The 21,321-nt window shown below is 41.3% G+C and overlaps 1 protein-coding gene across 3 annotated transcripts in view; it reads right to left on the bottom strand.

Annotated features, from left to right (window-relative positions):
- The window catches only part of AMPH (amphiphysin), a 259,498-nt gene extending 240,814 nt beyond the window's left edge, over positions 1-18,684 (bottom strand). For all 3 annotated transcript variants that reach the window (XM_047695519.1, XM_047695517.1, XM_047695518.1), the window contains exon 1: positions 18,324-18,684. In XM_047695519.1, coding sequence (XP_047551475.1) covers positions 18,324-18,392 — 69 coding nt within the window. In that variant the 5' untranslated portion in view covers positions 18,393-18,684. The remainder of the gene's footprint in view (positions 1-18,323) is intronic.
- Between the last annotated feature and the right edge of the window lie 2,637 nt (positions 18,685-21,321).

The following is a 21,321-nucleotide window of genomic DNA, read 5'->3' as shown; positions in this document are numbered from 1 at the left end:
CCCAATTCTTAATGCAAACCAGTTTAGTACAAGAATAGGATGCCTTGAATGCAAGTTTTCCATAATCCATTTCTTTGTTTAGTAGATCAAATGCTAAAGAGGCAAACAAAGCCTGGCTCTAAGAGTCCCTGCCCCCACAGAGGAATAAAATGCCTCCTTCACCATGACAGCCCGGCAAGCTCTTCAGCAGGAAGATAGATGAGAAGGAAGAGAAACCCCTTCCCCTCCACAGAGAGGAGAATAAGGAATGGGGAAAAAAGTGCATCCCAATTCCCCTCCCCACCCCCGGCTCCCCTCTCTGGAGTGAGGATAATATGAAGGGCAAGGGAGAGCTGTGGCCCTCACATCCCGAGTACTTTATAAAAATCACTTCTCAGCCTGCCCTTCTCACCAACCATGGGCACAGCAACATCACCTGCAGTGGCACTATTCAACCAGGTGAAAGAGACCCTGAAGTTTAAATTCCCCAAGATGCCCCTGACACCCATGTGGTGAACACACAGTTCCTTGGAAGTGCGGCCAGAAAACTCGCCAGATTGGAAGAGACGCCAGTTACTGTAGCAGTGACCACGTGGCTGGGGATCGGAGCCCAAAGCTGGTGCAGCCAGATGGCAGAGGAACGTACACCGCCAAGAAAAACCAAGATGAGGCTGAGTCAGCTGGAGTACGCCACTGGGCCTTGCTTGAGCCCAGAGATGCACATCATAAGTTACTGAACCACGTACACCTGCAGAGAGAGCCACTATGGCCAACAGACACTGCTCCTGGAGGACAGGAGGCAGAGCAGAGCACACCACAGAACCCCTGCACGCTATCCACACCACAGTCTCTGGCCCCACACCCTAACTACACAGAAACCATCTGTATAGATGTACACATCTGTACATTTCCTCTGTGCATGTGAATTGTACTGTGAGTCATAACTGGTGACTACTCCACCATCACGTGACTTAACTATTGACAGGTTCTTGACAAAGAAATGTTTCTATGACTATGTGTCAAATCTTATAGATAAAACCATTTTTGCATTAAGCAGTATGAGTCCTATGCAGATACAGCAGTGAACAAACACAACTCCGTCTGCAACACCAAACTTATCATTTGAAGATACAGGTGTTTTCAATTTCTCACAACCGCTGCTGGGGGTGCAAATTTGGTATACTACTTTGGAAAACTATTTAGTAGCATCTCCTTTACGAGATACTTTAGCTTTAGCTAAAGGACACCTAACCTGAGGAACCGGTAATTCTACTCCTAGGTATTAACTCAAGAGAAATTTGTGCTTTTGACTACTAAAAGGCACATACAAGAATGTGCACAGCAGCATTATTCATAAGAGACAGATCCTAGAAACAAACCAAATGGCTGTCAACTAAAGGATGTCTACATTGGGGGATATTGTACAGTATAATGCTGTTCATGAATAAAATGGAATGAACTCCTACACAAAGCAACATGGATGAATCTTACATGTATTACAATGAGTGAAAAAGTAAGACTCAAAAGAGTATACACAGTATGATTCCATTTATACAAATATAAAGACCAGGGGCGCCTGGATGGCTCAGTTGGTTAAGCATCCGCCTTCAGCTCAAGTCGTGATCTCCAGGTTTTGGGATTAAGCCCATTTCCCCCCTCCTTCTACCCCTCCCCCACCCCTGCTCATGCTCTCTCTCTAATAAATAAACGAAATCTTAACAAAAAATATAAATATAAATATAAATATATATATGAAGACCAGGTGAAACTTAAAGTCAGGATAGCAGTTCCCTAGCAAGAGAAAGTGAAAAGAGAGGAAGTATTAACTTGGACAGGGCATGAAGGAGCCTACTGAGTTCTAGAATGCTCTTCACTTCATTCGTGTGGCAGTAACACACATTTTGTCATTTATATTTATCTATGTAAAATTTTACCAAGCTGTACATCTAGGATTTTTGCAATTGAATACATGCATGCCATGCCTTATTCTAAGTGTTTCCTTAAAAACCACACATGCACACAGACACACACATACTTACAAACAAATAGTCTTTCTACTTAAACTTGAGGAAACAGAATCTTTAGTGACAACAGGAGAGTCAAGAGAGTTACTATGCTACCCCAAAGAAGTTGCTCTATACACATGCTGAAAATGTCTCCTCTAATGTCCTCTGGGGATCAATGCAGACTTCTTCCTGGTCACCTCCAATAAAGGTTTCCTCTTCATTTACCTGAGACCACCTCTATATGTAGACTCTAGCAGCTGTGTGATGGACAACTGGAAAAAGGAAGGCTACAGTGACTTAACTTAAGAAATTTTATTATCAGTTAAGTACTAGAGCAAAACAATTATTTTAAATGTGTGTAATAAGGAACCTGGAGCTGTGATGGGCATGAGCCACACTTTCATGTTGATACAATCACAGTAACTGGGCTAACTTTTTTTCTTTTGAGCATACCAATATTATTATTATTATTATTAAAATAAAGTTGAACTAACTCCTACTTTTTCAGTAAATACATTAAATGTAAATGAATTAAACACCACAAAGGCAGAGATCGGCAGAATGGATAAAAAAATAACAAACTATATACTGTCTGCAAGAGATACAATTTAGATTCAAAGAAATAAATAAGTTGAAAGTACAAAAATGAAAAGATATACCATGCAAACAGTAACCAAAAGAGAACTGGAGTGTCTATAATATCAAATAGCCTTTAAGAAAAGTATTATTATTAAATACAAAGAAGAACAATTTATAGAGACAAAAAGGTCAATTAATGAAGAAGATATAATAAACAGATATAACAAATAACAAGATATAACAAATAAAACAAAATTTATGCACCTAATTAAAGTTCACATAAATAAATGAAGCAAAACTGATAGACTTGAAGAGAACAAAGTACTCAAAAATAATAGTTGAAGACTCCAATACTTTATTTTCAATACTGGATAGAACAACTAGACAGAAAATCAGTAAGAAAATGAAAGATTTGAGCACCACCATAAACTGACAAGTTCTAACACATATCTATAGAATACTTCATTCAACAAGAGCAGACTACAATTCTTCTCAAGTGGACATGAAACATCCTCCAGGATAGATGGTAAGTTAGACAATAAAACAAGCCTCAATAAATTTATTTTTTCTAGTTTTATTGAGATACAATTAGGGTATGTAACACTGCATAAGCTTAAGGTGTACAACCTAATAATCTGGTAGATGTATATAGTGCAAAATTATTACCACAAGTTAACATCCATCATCTCATAGTAACAAATTTTTTTTCTTGTGAGGAGATTTTTAAGATCTACCTTCTTAGCAACTTTCAAATATACAATACAATATTATAACTATCATCACCAAATAGTACATTACATCTCATAACTTCATTACCTTATAACTGGAAGTTTGTACCTTTTGACTATCTTCACCCAAATCCCACCCTCAGTAAATTTAAAAGAATTGAAATCACATACAGTGTATTATCCAACTACAACTGAATGAAATTAGTAACTAATAACAAGGGAAATTTAGAAAATTAAAAAACATGTGGAAATAAAACAACACATTCCTAAATAACCCATATATCAAAGAAAATCATATGGGGAAATTGAATATACCTTGAGATAAATGAAAATGAAAACAATCTACCAACACTTATGGGATGCAGCTAAATTTCTTAAAGAGAAATTTAGAACTATAAGCACTTATATTAAAAAGATGTCAAATCAATGACCATGTTAAACTAAACCCAAAGCAAAAAAAAAAAAAAAAAAAAAGTGAAGGGAAAAAATAAAGATTAGAATGGAAATAAATGAAATAGAGAATAAAAAATAGAGAAAAATCAATGAAACCAAACATTGGTTCTTTAGAGAGATTAACAAAATTGACAAGGCTTTTGCTAGACTGCCCAAGAAATAAAGGGAGAAGGCTGAAATTACTAAAACCAGGAATGAAACAGGTAACATTTCGACCAACCTTACAAACGAAAAAAGGAATACTACCACGTAAAAGAATACTATGAAAAACTGTATGCCAACAAAATAGATAAACTAGATGAAATGGAAAACTCCTAGAAAGACACAAACTACCAAAACTGACTCAAAAAGAACTAGAAAATCTGCACAGATGTAAAGCAAATAAAGAGATTTTATTAGCAATCAAAAAAGTTACCACAATTTAAAAATAATGAAGCTTAGATTGCTTCACTGGTGAATTCTACAAATATTAAAGAATTCATACCAATCCTGCACAAACTCTTCCAAAAAACAGGAGAGGGGCCACTTCCCAATTCTTTCTTCGAAGCCATTATTACTCAGATACAAAAACCAGACAAAGACATCATTAGAAACTTATTATTCAGATACAGAAATCAGACAAAGACATCATTTGGAAAGCTCTAAAATAATATCCATTAAAAATACAGACATGTGGGGCACCTGGGTGGCTCAGTGGGTTAAGCCTCTGCCTTCAGCTCAGGTCACGATCCCAGGGTCCTGGGATGGAGCCCCACATCGGACTCTATGCTCAGCAGGGAGTCTGCTTCCCCCTCTCTGTCTGCCTGCCTCTCTGCCTACTAGTGATCTTTCTCTGTCAAATAAATAAATAAAATTTAAAAAAAAAAAAAGAATACAGACATGTAAATCCTTAACAGAATATGTTTTAAATATTAAATTTGGAATCAAACGGTCTAGTCCCTAGCAAACAGGACTTCTTCCACAGGAGAGTGAAACCACACTCTCTATTAGGCACTTAAGCAATCTTATTATCTCAAACGCCATGATAAAAGAGATGAAATCAATGTAATTATAAATAAATCTCTCAAACTCACTCCATCTTCTCTGTCACCAACCAAAAATACACTGCAGGTTGTTGAGGCATTTCCACTTGTTTGACTGATGTGTTAACTACCATCACTCTAAAATTATACTGGTTTTTTACAAAATCAGATTACACAGAATCCAACCTTCCATGCTATCCAACATTCCTAACAAGAAGACATTTGTCCTTTGATATAACATTTCCAGTATTTCAAATTGACTGATCTCTTTGAAATTTAAGTAAGCTATTGTAAGTATAAGGTAAGGGTTTTTCTGTTTGTTTTTTGTTTTTCTTTTTTGCAGGGATTGGGCTTTTTTTTAATTTTTTAAATTTTTTCAGTGTTCCAAGATTCATTGTTTATGCACCATACGCAGTGCTCCATGCAATCCATGCCCTCCTTAATGCCCACCACCAGGCCTGCCTATCCCTCCACTCTCCTCCCTTCTCAAATCCTCAGTTCGTTTCTCATAGTCCAGTCTCTCATGCTTCATCTCCCCCTCTGATTTGCCCCAATTCACTTTTCCTTTCCTTCTAATGTCCTCCATGTTATTCCTTATGCTCCACAAGTAAGTGAAACCATATGATAATTGGCTTTCTCTGCTTGACTTATTTCATTCAGCATAATCTCCTCCAGTCCCATCCATGTTGATACAAAAGTTGGTATTCATCCTTTCTGATGGAGGCATAAGGGATGAAAGACCTCAATGTGAAGCAGGAATCTATCAAAACCCTAGAGGAGAACATAGGCAGTAACCTCTTTGACATCAGACAGAGCAACTTCTTTCAAGAAACGTCTCCAAAGGCAAAGGAAACAAAAGCGAAAATGAACTTTTGGGACTTCATCAAGATCAATAGCACAGCAAAGAAACAGATAACAAAACAAAGAGGCAACCCACGGATTGGGAGAAGATATTCGCAAATGACACTACAGACAAAGGGCTGATATCCAAGATCTATAAAGAACTCCTCAAACTCAACACCCCAACAAACAGATAATCATGTCAGAAAATGGGCAGAAGACATGAACAGACTCTTCTCCAAAGAAGACATACAAATGGCTAACAGACACATGAAAAAATGAACATTTTTCTCATCAGGGAGATTCAAATCAAATCAGGGAGATTCAAGTTAAAACCACATTGAGATACCACCTTATACCAGTTAGAATGGCCAAAATTATCAGGACAGGAAACAACGCCTGTTGGAGAGGATGTAGAGAACGGGGAACCCTCTTTACACTGTTGGTGGCAATGCAAGTTGGTGCAGCCACTTTGTAAAACAGTGTGGAGATTCCTTAAGAAATTAAAAATAGAGTTACCCTATGACCCTGCAATTGCACTACTGGGTATTTACCCCAAAGATACAGAGGTAATAAAAAGAAGGACCATCTGTACCCTAATGTCCATAGCAGCAATGGCCACAATCGCTAAATTGTGGAAAGAGCCAAGATGCCCTTCAACAATATGGTCCATATATACAATGGATTAATGTTAGTTTTTAAGTGTCCCATAAGGGTACTGCTTTTCACCTTTCTCTCTTCACTACACTGGAGAGAAAATTACAGTCACTGAGTGGTAGAAGGCTTACTCACCATATTATAACCTCGAAGTGGACCAGGAGATCGTAAATCACCATAAAATCTCAACCAAACTCCTTTCTCTAAAGCAATGTGCTTTGCAAACCTCACTGAACCTTTGAATTACCAGAGGAACTTACTAAAAACGCATATTCACAAGTCTTTCTTAAAAGATTGTGGTAAGTTTGTAACTAGGCCTAGGAATCTGCATTTTAACCCACCCCTTGCCCCAAATATTCCTGACTACACTAAGAGAAAACATTGAGCTAGAGGTACTTGATTTCTAGATTATCTACAGTTAATAGGAGCTTAGGGACAAATACAGATCCCCAGGAAAGCCCTCTTCTGTCCTAGCCCACTGCTATAGAATGGTAGTGATCCCCACAGCCACATGCACTTCCTAGAGAGGTGGGAGAAAAAAATTTGGACATTGTTTCCTAGAGACGCAGAGAAGAGCCCACTGAACAGAGAGCAGGCAGAAGGAGCAAGAGTTCCTGTAGCAGATGTCTCAAATATTGAGGAATTATAGGGTGTGTGAAAGGTCATACAGTTCTAGGCTGTGCTACCACAAAATGGGAGAACCTTCCAAGGCTCAGACTATCTATACTATTTAACGGTTAGCAACCATTACTCTAGAGGAAATGAAAGTCTGCTTCAGAAGACTTGTCTTCCAAATTTAATTCCTTCCAAGCTGCGCATCACTTCAAAGAGATTATTCCTTAATTCAAGACCATGTCTGCAAAATAATCAAGTCAATGCCCACAACACAGTTAAGTCAACTTGGTACCAGCCTCAACCATGTGTGTTCTCTTTGTCCTTTCTCCCTCTGTCTCTCTCTCCCACTCTTCTCATTAAATAAATGTTGGCCATCCAAATGCAATCAAACCTCTTGATCAAACCCTGTGTTGAAAAGATAAATTCATCTTTGTAAATGTGTGCCATTTAAGGGCTTTCATTTTTATTTTGAATTTTTGATGGTTTGATATAAAAGACCATACAAATCCATGAAAGTAGATTGAGTTAGAGTTTACTGTTGTACAAAAGGATCTTTGGATGACTCTGTATGATCCATGTATGTATGTAGAGTTCAGAAGGCAAGTCAGCTCTGAACCAGTGTCCTGCCTCTGTGTCAAGGAGGAACTTCACCCCACAAGAACCCTTCAACACGTGAAGGTAAGAATCTGATCACACAAAACTGGGATTGCTACTGCAATAAGACCATCCCAATTAGGTCCACTTTTCCTCGCTGAGTATGCAAATGTAGAAGAGGATCATTCATAAGGCCAAGGTGAAGAATGGATTCGGATTTCTACATTCCACAGCTCTTATTTCTGTCTCCACAGCTCTTATTCCGTATTTCTATGGAATGTTTCCTGACTCCCATAATCACCAAACCCTTACCCTGTTCCTCTTGCCTGAATATTGCAACACACCCTTCCGATCTTGGCTTAACATCTACTTTCTTCAGATGGGTGTGTCCAATCCCCTCCCTCTAGGTGAGTACTTTCTTTCTCCCCACAGAATTTGTAATTATGATTTTTTATTACTAACCATGTAGTTATCATTACGTTCAAAGATTTCTCTCTCTACCAACTCCTGCTGGTCAATATGCTCAACTAGGATGGCTTCGTGGATTGCTATATTACAAGTATCCAGCAAGTGTCTTTCATGCATTAGATTCTTAATAAATCATTTATTAAGAATCTAAAGCATTCACAATGAATGAATGAATTCTACCAGATGGACTTCACAACAGAATACATAACTTTTAGAGTAAATAAGTTAAGCCTTTACTTAGTATTAGGTGCTAAAACAAATATACATTTGTATATTTATATAAATATACATTTATGCATGGGCCCATGTGTAGTTTTTTAATTATTGTAGGCACTTTTAAGTACAAAAAAATACATGGCATAGATACTTTCAGGTTCTTCGCATATATGAACTAAACTTTTAACTAAATAACTATGAGAATAAGGTGAAATGATCAAAATGGTGGTTCTCTGATTTTTTTTTGTACGTCCATCTTAAGTTGCTTCAGGGTAATCAAAATTGATAATATGCCTATAGCATAGCGAATATTTCAAAACTAAGATCTTATCCATGGCTTTATCCAACATCATTCCTAAGAAGGGATTTGTTCAGTATGTATTCAAGAAATGTATCTACTTAAGTACTACACCTAAATTTAGATTTTGAATCAGTAAGAATGAAGTTTCAGCATTTCTATATTAAAAGTTGGCCCATGGATATGTCCTCAAGAAATTGTGATTATTGTCACTTTAATTTTGCATAATGCTACGTAGATAGTGTTATTATATTTCATTATGTAAACGTTAGCCATTACTGAGATAATCTGGAAAATTATATCCACAACACAAGAAATCTTTACATGTATTATTCCCTTCACAGAAGCCCACAGGCCCTTATTTCCTCAGAGGTTTTATTCAGATGGCCCTTAGAAAGGCCTAAGAAAAATTAAAATTGTGTTTGAACAGTAAGGTGAAGATTCTCAGACTTAAAAAGCCAGAACAGCACTCACCATAGCACATATGTGAGTGCTGTGAAGTGTGTAAACCTGGCGATTCACAGACCTGTACCCCTGAGGATAAAAATATATTATATGTTTATGAAAAATAAAAAATTTTAAAAAAAGAAGACAATAATGCAAGAAAACAGCAACAACAACAACAAAAAAGCCAGAACAATAGTATCTGAATGACCCAGTCAGTGAAGCATGCGACTCTTGAACTTGGGATTGTGAATTCAAGTCCTGTGTTGGCTATAGAGATTACTGAGAAATAAAATCTTAAAAAAAAAGTCAAAGCAGTTTGAAACTTAATCATAGATACACACACACACACACACACACACGTACGTACACACTTACATCCCTCACACCCACCCATGCCTGAATGGACTGAAGTGACCCAAAAGCAAGTCAACATCTAGGAAAAGGCGCTGTAGATCCTACGGCATAGTATTTTCAAACTGTAGTCTTGAAATCAATTTGGTATGCTCCCACAGGCATTTTCTTAGAAATGGAATAGAGTGCTGTGGGACGGAATGGTTAATCAGTGTTGGAGGATAGCAAATCTTTCCTAACTTAGGAACTCTGGCACCATGGGAAATCTTAGAATGGGAGCTATGTGTGTATATGTGCAGACGTATTTGGAAATGATAAACCCATGGATAAAGACCTTATACATTTGGAGCTCAAGCATGCTACAGCGCAGACTCACCATAGCTGAGGATAACCTAGAGAAAAAGGCTTCCTGTCCCTGCCCTTATGATGGGAACCAATAGTGAGAACACTGTGTTCCTTGATCACTACAGTGGTCACCCAAGGGACAGGAATGACATCTGAATGCTAGACACCCTTTTGGGATCATTTGCCATAAGGCCAGAGTAAAAACCACTGACTCCTTCAGAGAAGAGGGAACTCCCCATAGGATTGTTGAACTTCTCATAAGACAGGAATCCCAAAGGGGAGTAAGAGATTCTTACCATACATAGGATGGAATGTTGAAATCATTTAATTTGAATATTCAAAGAAATGGTACCTCATTTTTTACCCCAAGGAAAGTGGGCCACATTATTTATGTAAGTATTTCAGGTATTTTAAGTTGTATTGGTCCACAGACAAAATTGACTTCTGTATGACTTATGAATCTCATACATATATGCACCACACGTACAACATGCTATCCTGTAAAGGAGAATGATTAATTTCACTAGAGTTAAAAATCTGAGTTCCTGGGGCACCTGGGTGGCTCAGTGGGTTAAAGCCTCTGCCTTTGGCTCGGGTCATGGTCTCAGGGTCCTGGGATCGAGCCCTGCATCGGGTTCTCTCTGCTCAGCAGGGAGCCTGCTTCCCCCTCTCTCTCTGCCTGCCTCTCTACTTGTGATCCCTCTCTGTCAAATAAATAAATAAAATCTTAAAAAAAAAAAAATCTGAGTTCCTGTAGTTTTGATTTCATACCGTATGATTCCTAGGCATTTGAGTGTGCTTTAAAAAAAAAAAAAAATGAAAGGAAGCTTTACTCTATCAAGAATATCCACATGTCACTTTTAATTTAGCAGTTTTTAATACACCCAGAGAAAATGATCTTAGTAGAAGGGAAGGTATAAGCTTGTACAATGTAGAAGCAGGCAACAAGAAAGTCTTCATGGGCCCTGGGTGGCTCTGTCGGTTAAGCGTCTACCTTCAGCTCAGGTCCTGATACCAGGGTCCTGGGATCAAGTCTGGCATTGTTCTCCCTGCTCAGCAGAGTCTCCTTCTCTCTCTGCCTCTGCCCCTCCCCCTGCTCGTGCGTGCGCGCTCTCTCTCTCTCTCTCAAATAAATTAAAAAAAAAAAAAAAGTCTTCAGATGATCTTGAAAGAGAAAACCCCAGACTGCCGCAGAGACTCTGTCTCCAAAGTGTCTTCAGATGTAAATGCAGTCATAAAACTACTCTTCTATGGACAGCGTTCTGGGTCCCATGGCAAAACTCTCCTGTGCGGAGCAAGGTCTTCCTTCTCCTATTCAATTTACATAAAACCCACAAAACAGAAATATACACATACACACAAGCACATGCACACAGAAACACCATCCACATGTTTCTCTTTGAACACAAACCTAATTGCAGGCATCAGCAAGGCAATAATTTTTTCTAAAGACCCACAGTTATCACATAATCAGATATATGGGAGGAAATGACATTGTTTTTCTTGCTATATCACACAATCAATATTGGGTTGAACCACATGATTCTACCAACATTCGACTGTTTGACTTACAAAAATGACAAATTAGCTCAGTTCAACCTAATATTGTTGCAGTTCTTACCATGTACAGAACCTGTAAGAACAATTTCTTTGATGTACGACCTTTACAAAGTGACACACAAAACGACAGTGCCACACAGTGAAACCTTTATGATAATTTCACAGAAGACAGAGAAAGAATAATGTGGAAGGATATTTTGCACGGGTGCAATATAAACAAGCAAGAACACAGAAAGTCAAATCAATACATCATCACCGAATACATACAACTCACAACACATCTGGTGCTTGTCCTCAAGCGTATTCAATTTAGTTAGGAAAATACAATACATGAAAAAAAAATTAAGTCTAAGATTTAGGTAATTTTCACTTGGGACAGATAAACCAACACAAAGAATACCAAACTGGACACTTTTTAGAATTTAAATAGTGTAGGGTGCCTGGGTAGCACAGTGGATTAAACAGTTGACTCTTGGTTTTGGCTCAGTTCATGATCTCAGGGTCATGAGAATGAGCCCCAAGTCCAGCCCTGCACTCAGCATGGAGTCTGCTTAAGATTCTCTCTCGTTCTCCCTCTATCCACCAACCCCCCCCCCACATACATACTCTCTCTAAAATAAAAATTTTTTTAAAAATTTAAAAAGCATAACTCTCTTATTAAACAAAACATGAGGAAAGAAACAAAAGCAATGTCTAAAGAGATTCATAGTATAATATACCTAAAGTTTCTTCGCTCACAAGAGTCATGTCAAAAAAACACTTAAATGTTTAAAAATGTTTCAAGTTCTCCACCAATTTAAATATTGCACAGAAGTCAAAGATGGCTAAGACCAAATAAATGGCACTAGATCTTACAGAAGGAAAAAGATGGACAGAAATATAAATCTCAGAGGGATTAAATATTTAGTAAAAAGGTTTAGAGATAAATAAACAGTGTTTATTTCCATCTCCTCCCAAAACCCAACTAAAATGATAGTAAAGGAATAAAGAAGGAAAGAGCATACAATGACAAACACAGGGGAGGCATCTTTAGTGGATCAGAGCGTTTAATACATTTTAAGGAAGCAGAACCAAGGATGGAAAAATGGAAACAACTCAGGAAAACAGAGAAAGGTTAAAAAAATAATAAAATAAAAAAGTGCCTGTACAGAGCAACCAATAAAAAAAGCAGCCAATTCTCACCGCACAGTCACACACACGAACACACTCTGGCTTAGGCCCTAATGCAGCTAAGTACTACACAGGTGAGGATGAAGAGCAACGCTGAGGAAAAAGGACTGTCTGAAAGCCTGGGAATACAGAATAGATGAGCCATCAAGTCCCTTCCTCAACCCCACCACTGGCAAGGAAAGACACAGGATAACAGCTATATAGAAGCTTTGAAAGAATCTCATCCCAGATTACAGCAAAAGGGCAGAGAAGCCCAAAAGGGGATATACAGAGGGGTCCTTCCCTTGAAGAACACAGAACAATTACATTATCTTATATGTTGACAATTTGATAATAGTGATGGACGTTGAAAGATCTGATGAGGTAAGAACAAATCTAAATAATTCATAGAAAAGTAAGCAAATAAAGAAAAGCAATTATTAACTCTAGGGAAAAGAAAAAGCTGAATGAAAAACTTACTCCTCAGATAAGACCTCATAAAAATTTGAAACTTCAGTTTATCCAATGGCACCATTAAGAAAGGAAAAAGGCAAACCACTTTCTGAAAGAAAATACCTGCAAAATGTCTTTTTGACAAGATTCATATCCTGAATATTTAAGAAAGTTCCTCAAATCAATAATAAAATGACAAGAAACCCAAATAAAAAACATGGGCAAAAGGCTTTAACAGAGTTCACAAAAGAAGATACCAAAGTTACCAATAAGTACATGGGAAGATGCTTATCAGGGAAATGACAGTAAAGGAATTTAATTAAAGGAATTTTAAAGACCAATAAAAAAAAAATGCAAGAGATCTGATGTGACAGAAATGTTCTATAAGTTGTACTGGGTGATAACCATGCAGATATACATACACATAAAAATTCACAAAGTGAAATACTTAAGACTTGTGTAACTTATTCAATAAAAATTATACTTCAATTTTTAAAAATATAATCCTCAGCAATCAATGGTTTTTGCCATAATACATGACTAGAGAATGCAGAAGTAAAGAGATGAATGTAAGCAACTAAATCTTTACCTATCTTCACCAAATATGAAAAAAATAGATCAAGAAATAGTTATATAAGCATATCTTATAGAGATGTTGTGGTTAGTAATAGCTTCCTCTGAGGAAACAAGACTAGAGGTTGAGGGCAGGGGAAGGGGGCCTGCTATTTTTCATAATAAGCCCTTTACATACTCTGTTTTATTATATTTGATTTTTAAACTGTATACATTAACTTGGTAGGAAAATTTTTCCACAAATGTTAAAATATAAATTATATGGTTATTTATATAAACATGGGACAGACAAGGCCTTTTAAATATGCCTCAGTAGATACTTGGTTTTAAGATTGTATTTATTTATTTGAGAGAGAGAGCAGGGTCGGGGGGAGCGGCAAAGGGAGAGCAGAGGGGGACAGACTCCCCGCTGAGTGTGGCGCTGCAGTGGGGCTCAATCTCACCGCCCTGAGAGCATGACCTGAGCCACAGTCAGAGGCTTGACTGAGCTACCCAGGCTCCCCTCAACGGATACCATTTTGTCAGGGCAGCATTCATTCCCCCTCTGGGTTTTGACTTTCCTTCCTTCACCAGCAGTCCATTTAGTCCAGGGGGAAGTTCTCCATCCTGGCTTCAGCAGCAGTTTGCGAATCAGGCGGCTCAATCCAACCCATGGTCCTGGTCCTTGGCCAGAGGGATTTTTTTCCTCCCAGAGAGAAGCATAAGGCCCCATTTAGGCCAATGAGAACCATACTGAGTTCTCTGTAAATGCTGAAGGAAAAACACGCTCTCCTCTAGAGCTGCTGACAACCATCTTACCCCCCAAGAGAGAAAAACTGGCCCAAGAATGAGGCTGACAGAATGAACAGCAGAGATGAAGGCATGTGAGCCCCAATGTCTGTGGTTGAACCCGGGGTTCCAATAGGTCTGAGGTTTGTCTACCCCAGCCTTTTTCATTAATTATAAGAGGAAGTATCACATAATGGGAAACACTGGAATGCTTGAGTTCAAACATCACCCTTGCTACTTACTGTGTGATCCTGGGCATGTTACCTAACCCCTTCCTCATCTTTAAAACGGGGTAGTAATAGTACCTACCTCAATATGGGTAAGAACCCATATTCTCATATGCATACATTTATATATATACACACAGGTGTAAGAGCATTTGTAGTTTAATACAATTATCTACTTATATGTTAAAAATCTCATTTAAAATTATACGTTCAAGAGCCTCATTTTTAATTTTAGTATTTAAATTTTAGTAATTTAGTAATTATAGTCCCCTTTTTACTTAAATCAGCTTGAATTGAGTTTTCTGATATTTACAAGTGGCAGGGTCCTGATTAACTCAACACCCAAGAAAGAAGCCATACAAAACCAATTGATAGGGGCACCCAGGTGGCTCAGTGAACGTCTGCCTTCGGCTCAGGTCACAATCCCAGGACCCTGTCATGGAGCCCCAGGTCGGGCTCCCAGTTTAGCAGGGGGATTGCTTCTCCCTCTGCCTCTGCCACTCTCTCCTGCTCATGCTCTCTCTCTCTCTCTCTCTCTCTCGATTAAAATCTTAAAAAAAAGAAATTGAGGGGCACCTGGGTGGCTCAGTGGGTTAAGCCGCTGCCTTTGGCTCAGGTCATGATCTCAGAGTCCTGGGATCGAGCCCCGCATTGGGCTCTCTGCTCAGCGGGGAGCCTGCTTCCTCCTCTCTCTCTGCCTGCCTCTCTGCCTGCTAGTGATCTCTCTGTCAAAATAAATAAATAAAATCTTAAAAAAAAAAAAAAAAAGAAATTGATAGACTTAAGCAGATATACATGAAACAAACATAATATAAACTATGGCAGAAAAAAAATCATCAAAAAATTAAAAAGTAAATAGAAAAGAAACCGTTATTTGTAACCTTTAGAATAGTTTTCACCCTTACACGAATAGGGTGGAGATGCTACATAAAATGGGCAAAAATATAAACACACAATTCACAAGTGAAAAAAAAAATGGGAATATAAAAATGTTTGGTTTTTAATAATCAAACAAATGAAATAATGGGAACTCATTTTTTTCCAATGACATAGCTAAAGACCACTATGAATTTTATTATCCAGTGTTGGCAAGTGTCTCATGTACCCCTGTTGAGAATGTTAAATGAATACAGCATTCTGAAAAGCAATCCAGCTATAATAAAAACAAGCATACCTTTGACATTATACTTCTAGGAATTTATCTAAGGAAATACTTCAGAGTAGATGCAAACATTTTCCCTACTATATGCAACCATTTTCCTTACAAGTTTTCCCATGGATTTGTATTTATAGATACAGAAACATGGGAAACTGAATGTCCAAAAAATGGGAGATTCATTAAAATCCATGCATTCCAATACTGTTCAGTCATTTAAAATGTCGATGGAAAATATGTACATACTCAAGAATGTTCAAGATTATTATGAAATTAACAGGTTAAAAAGCTAAAGGTATGGTCCTGTTTTTGTTGTATAAATACATCTATGTACATATGGGAAAAGATCCACTAGAATACCCATCAAATGATAGTGAAATTTCTGTAGAATTTTAGTAGAATTACGATAGTCCTGATTTGTTACTAGTTTTTTCCTTGCTTATATATTGTTCACTCTTCTGCACTGAACCTTCACAGACCTTCAATAAGAACAAAATGTATTTTAAATTCATTAAAAAAAAAGGAAGACCGCCTCCTGAGAGTAGCTTCAGTCGTGCATTTGGAGCTAAAAATGCATGCAGCTGTTAGGTGTAGCACAGACGATGAGAAAGTCATGGGAGTAACTCGCTTTTGAGAAAATTTGGTTGTAAAAATGATCCAAGGTCTCCAGAACACATGAGGCACACAGATATTGCCCTGGAACATCTGTGCATCGGAGAAGAGGAACCGTCCAAAGATGTAAGAGGAAGGAATCACTGCAGGAGATGTCTAATGCCTGCGACAGCAACTTACTGTGATTTCTACCCTCCAGTGGCTTCTGTTTGGGCTTGACTGGGCAACCTCCCCTGAATTCCCACATGCCCTTTTCCTTGTGCTGCACAGGCTCAGAAAAGGGACGGAAGGTACCCACCGGCAGAAACCAAATTCTTAGCCCTTCAGTGTCTTTACCCCTAAACTTGGTGCAGCTGGCACTCTTCATCAGCAACTTTCCCCAGGGAAGAAAATAGGATTCTTGAAGCCCGATGCAGGTAAGCCTCCCTTAGACCGCCCCTCCCATGGAAAAGCAACCACCATCCCCAGCTGCAATGGTAATACATACCTGACCTTAATAATGACAAAGTGAGTTTTCAACAATTCATAAGAGCTTGAATGCTCTGTAAGACAGATTACATTTTCATTCATTTTGGGCATATTAACAGCTGGTGACCTAGATTAAGAAATAATTTAATATGTGAAAAGGCAGACTATTATCACTAAATTCCTTCACAGGTGGAAGGAAAGTAGATACAATAAAAAGCTTCCGACCAAAGATTCAAGTAATTACCTGGAAGGGGAAAGTGGGGAGGAATACCTACGAATGGGCAAAACAATGTAAGGAAAAATGATGACAAAACCTGGCTGGGGTGCCGAAGGATCCTGTCTACTTTCTGAACAAGTAAGCAGGAACAGGAAGAGGGCAAGAAACCTTGCTAATTCAGCTACTGAAGGAGCGCAGAGGAGGCTCCCGTTAGTTCAGGATGAGCTTGGGTAGATATTAAAAGAAATACAATCCTCTTACTGCACTGAGAGTGTGCATGTGTGGAGGGAGGGACTAGAGGCAGCCACAGGGGATGGGCCTGGGGATTGGCAAAGGATCAGTGCCCTCTTCTGCTCAGTTCCTCGACATCTGTGGCAACTGGGGAGCAGCCTGAATCAGGGTCTGAAAAGGGAAATTCACTGTCATTTTGAGCACCCCGGCAAATCTGACTTCCAGTAAAAGAGGAAAACACTAGACACCCAGAATCCCAGAGACGGAAAATACTGCCACATGAAAGAGAACACAGTTCAGCTGATACAAACCATGGGGCTCAAAGAGCGGTGTTCATTTTCAAGTACAATGCTTAAGCTACCGTGTGAATGTCCTTTCGCTGGAGACACAAATGAAGACCTCAGTGCTGGCAAGGTCTTGATGACAAGCGCCCAATGTCTGGTACAAGACCTCAACTGCTCAGCGCTGTGCCTGGTGTAAACCTGGGATTCATTTGTGCCCAGCTCTGGGAGAAAAAAATAAATTACTGAGGGGTCAATCTGCCGGGGAGCTTGTAACACACTAGGAAACCCAACCTGTACATGCAATACGGATCTTTCCTTTTTTAATGCAATAAAACGCCTTCCTTTGTGCACAAATGTGCAGAACAGAACTGTAAGGTTGGGGTCATATTTATTTTTGACCTTCCAGAGGACACTGGCGTCAAAAGGGGCACACACTCAGAGAGACCCAAAGAAAGAGAACAGAAAATGGAAAGAAGTGTGTATCTAGATGTCTATTTTGAACTCCTGGATTCACTCGACAGCACCGTATTTAAAGCCACTGGTTTTTCCGTGATGAGCCCTTTCGATCCATACAGGTTCTGAGAGTAGCTTCTGCGCTACTCCAGGCGTTTCTACTGCATTCGGGTCCCCAGGAAACCCCCCCGCAGGGAGGACCGCTGCCGCAATCTCCCCGACCCGCGGGCCAGCCGAAAGCGAGGCGGCCGCGGGCAGGGAGATGCGCTGGGCTCCGGGGCAGGCAGCCGGGGAGTCGCCGCACCTGCCACCGCTCGCGCCCGCAGCCGCCCAGGAGAGCCGGGAGAGCCGGGAGAGCCGCGGGCCGTGAAGGGGGCGAGCGTGCGGGGAGACTCGGACCGACCGCGCGCCCCGACGCTCCCGCCTCCCCGCCCGTGGCCGCCTCGCCGCAGTAGCCGAGGCGCCGCGCAGGGCGTCCCCGCGCCCCCGGCCCCGGTCGGGCCTCCAGCGCTGCCCCAGCCCGCTCGGCCCTCGCCGCCGCGCCCCCGCCACCTGCCCCGCCGCCCGCCCTGACCTTTTCCTGCGCGCGGTTGAGTCGCTTCTGCACGTTCTTGGCGAAGATGCCCGTCTTGATGTCGGCCATGGCTGCGGGTCCAGGAGGCTGAGAGGAGCGGAGCGGGCGGCGGGCCGGCGGCGGCGAGGACTAGCGGGAGAGGAGGAGGAGCGGGAGGGGCGGCGAGGAGCAGCGGAGGAGCGCCAGGAAGGGTGAGGGAGGGGCTGAGCGCCGGGACCGGCTTAAAGCGACAGAGCGGAGGCGGGGCGCGCGAGGCCTGGAGGCGGTACCCGGCCGAGCAGCGAGAAAAGGAGAGGGAAGGAGCCCGAAGTCAAAATGCCCACTGTAGTGGAAGAGGAGGTCGGGAGGAGGAAGAGGACGACGCCAAGCCGCAGTTCCAGGGCCCTGAGGCAGCTCTGGGGCTCTTTAAGGGCGGAGTTTGTGCTGGGGGAGACTGAGAGGGGCCCCATTCTTTCCGGGTGGGGGAGGCGTGGGGGAGGGGGCGGGAAGGGGAAAGCCAGGGTTGGAGGTGCTCTGGCTGGAGTGTGGATGGGCTGGTCCAGAGAGTGCAGCCTTCCCCGTCCGCGTGTTGCAGAAAGCTGGGCCTCGCCCCTGCCCTCAGGAGGCTCACAGACCAACGGAGGAAAGCGGGCTGGGAAACCAAGTCAGTTCAGGGGTTAGAGCTACAGTAGAGAGGGAAACCAGTGCGCACACTTGTTCAAATGTTAAGACGAGATTTGGGGTCGGAGGCAGGGAGGCTGCATGTTGAGAAGGGTCAGTCCCTTTAAGCAAGGGGTTGTGCTTTGGTGATCTGTGTAATTCCTGCCTGGAGCCTGTACCCTGGCATGGAGACTTACTTCCCCAGAGGTGTTTCCTGGCAGAATCCGGTCCTTTACCGCCTCACTGGAACATTGCAAGACCCAGGTCTCTTAACCTGTTGCTTCTTGCAAACAAAGATTCACCCTCCCCGGTCCGTTGATCAGAAGTAAAGAATAATAGGGATACCTCTGCCGTATACCTCACCCAGAGCTCTTGAAGACCCTGACCAACGGCGAAACTACCCATATTCAGTTCTCTCTGAGACTATGAACCTGTAAGGCAGGTGGCCCCCCAAGCAGGTCAGAGGTCAATCAGGCACCTGAATCCTGAGAGTCCAAATGAGTATCCCACTGCACCTGTGAAGCAGACTGTTCCATGTGTCGCCCCATCCCACCTTGAACTACCCCTTGATACTCCTTGCGAAGTCCCCTCACCTTGATACTACAGTGGCACCGTGACTGGCTTTTGCCAATAAGATACAGTGGAAGGAAACTGGGCCAGTTGCAGCCTAAGCTTTGAGAAACCAGGAAGGCGTGGCACCCTGAGGGAACCCTGTGCCACCAAGGAGGATGTTCAGCAACGCTGATATGAAAAGCCCCTTGGAGAGGCCATGGGGTAGCAGGGAAACCCCAGCAGACCCGCTACCTCAGTGCAGCCCTGCAAACAATCATCAGTAAGATGACCAGAAGAATCACCCAGCTGATCCCTTCACAGTGCAGAATGGTGAGTAAACAAAATGAGAGAGGTTTGAAGCCTCTCACTTTTGCAGTGGTGTATTCCTGAAAGACCCAGTCTATTCACTTGACTCTTATTTCCTTAGGATGACTGTTTATCCCAGTTTGCCTGGGATAAGCCAGAAAGTCCTGGGTAAACCTGGATGAGTCAGTCACCCTACTTCCAACATCCCAAGTAAACAGGAGTTTACTTCAGAGGGAAGCAAAGAGAATATTCCTCTCTTGGTCAACATTCCATGAAAAAGACTGCCCAGAAGCCAGGAATTGAATCAATTTTCTAAAACAGTGGACTTCAGAACCTCAGCTGTGCCCTGAGATCTTGCCGTGAGGATACAAGCCGCAGAATGCTGGAATACACCAGAATGTTCTGAAGCATATCTGTCCATGGTCACTTTTGTACTATGAGTCCCAAAGCCTCCTCTGCTCCCATGCTGGGCCTGGTTATATCTTTCCATTGCAGACCTCACTGGCCTCTTTCTATCAAGCAAGGGACAGAGTTCCAAGCAGTAGGTTTACTTTTCCTCTGCTTACTTAGGGCCAAAGCCATGAGTTCCCACTGCACCAGCCTTTGTCCCTCTTTGCCGTTATCCCCCCACCAATTTTTGGCACACAGCAAATGTCTTGAACTAAAATTGCAAATGGCGAGCTTTTCTCACCATTGAGATGCCCAAATCTAGGTCTGTAATGTGGGCGGAACTAGGAAGCTTGTCATTTCTTGATAATTCGATTTGGAAGACATGCTGAGCATGTTACAAAGTTGTTATGCGCCAATTTATCAAATCATTTCCCTCCAGCTGAGAGGTAAGATGGTATCCATTTTCAGGTTGCCACATGGGTCATTCTAGCCAGCCTGGAAAACTGAGGAAGCACGTTAGCTGCTACTTAGTAGGTGCTTTGTAAATATTTGTTGAAAAGAAATGCATGCATATATGAGACTAGATCTTGAGCATCCGTTCTTAGCTATTTATTCTCCTATTTCTGCAATAATGCTACTGGAGTGAGTGTAAAGGGGGACCCCAACAACAATGATTTTTAAGTATTGTTATGCCATGGAGTAGAGGCTATTTTCCTACCCAAATATGAAATCTTATGCAGGATCCAAATATAATAATCAGGTAGATCCCTCTCTGGTCGTGGAGGGTAGGGGGTACCCAGAGCCCCCCATTAGGCTAGACTTTATGCCCTGCATCTGTCTCTAAGGAAGATCTTCAGCTCTGCAGACCTCCCTGCACTCAGCACAAGTCCATCCGCAAGACAAGCGATCTCAGAGGCACCTTCCACATCCAGAGTTGTAAGACACCTACTTTTGTGTGCACTTCCTTCATCCCCAACACGACTCGGCCCACACGCCAACATTCCTTGCTTGCTTGATTATGTTTCTTCCTCCTAGTTCCCGCCCGTTTTTCTCCCCAGTCGAGGAAAAAGGCGGTTCATGCCATTCTATGTAGAATCCACCATGAATTAGG

Source organism: Lutra lutra, chromosome 11 (genome assembly GCF_902655055.1).
Source record: "Lutra lutra chromosome 11, mLutLut1.2, whole genome shotgun sequence".
Classification (NCBI taxonomy): Eukaryota; Metazoa; Chordata; class Mammalia; order Carnivora; family Mustelidae; genus Lutra; species Lutra lutra.
The sequence above is the reverse complement of the archived record's forward strand: the minus strand, read 5'-3'. Positions and strand labels throughout refer to the sequence as shown.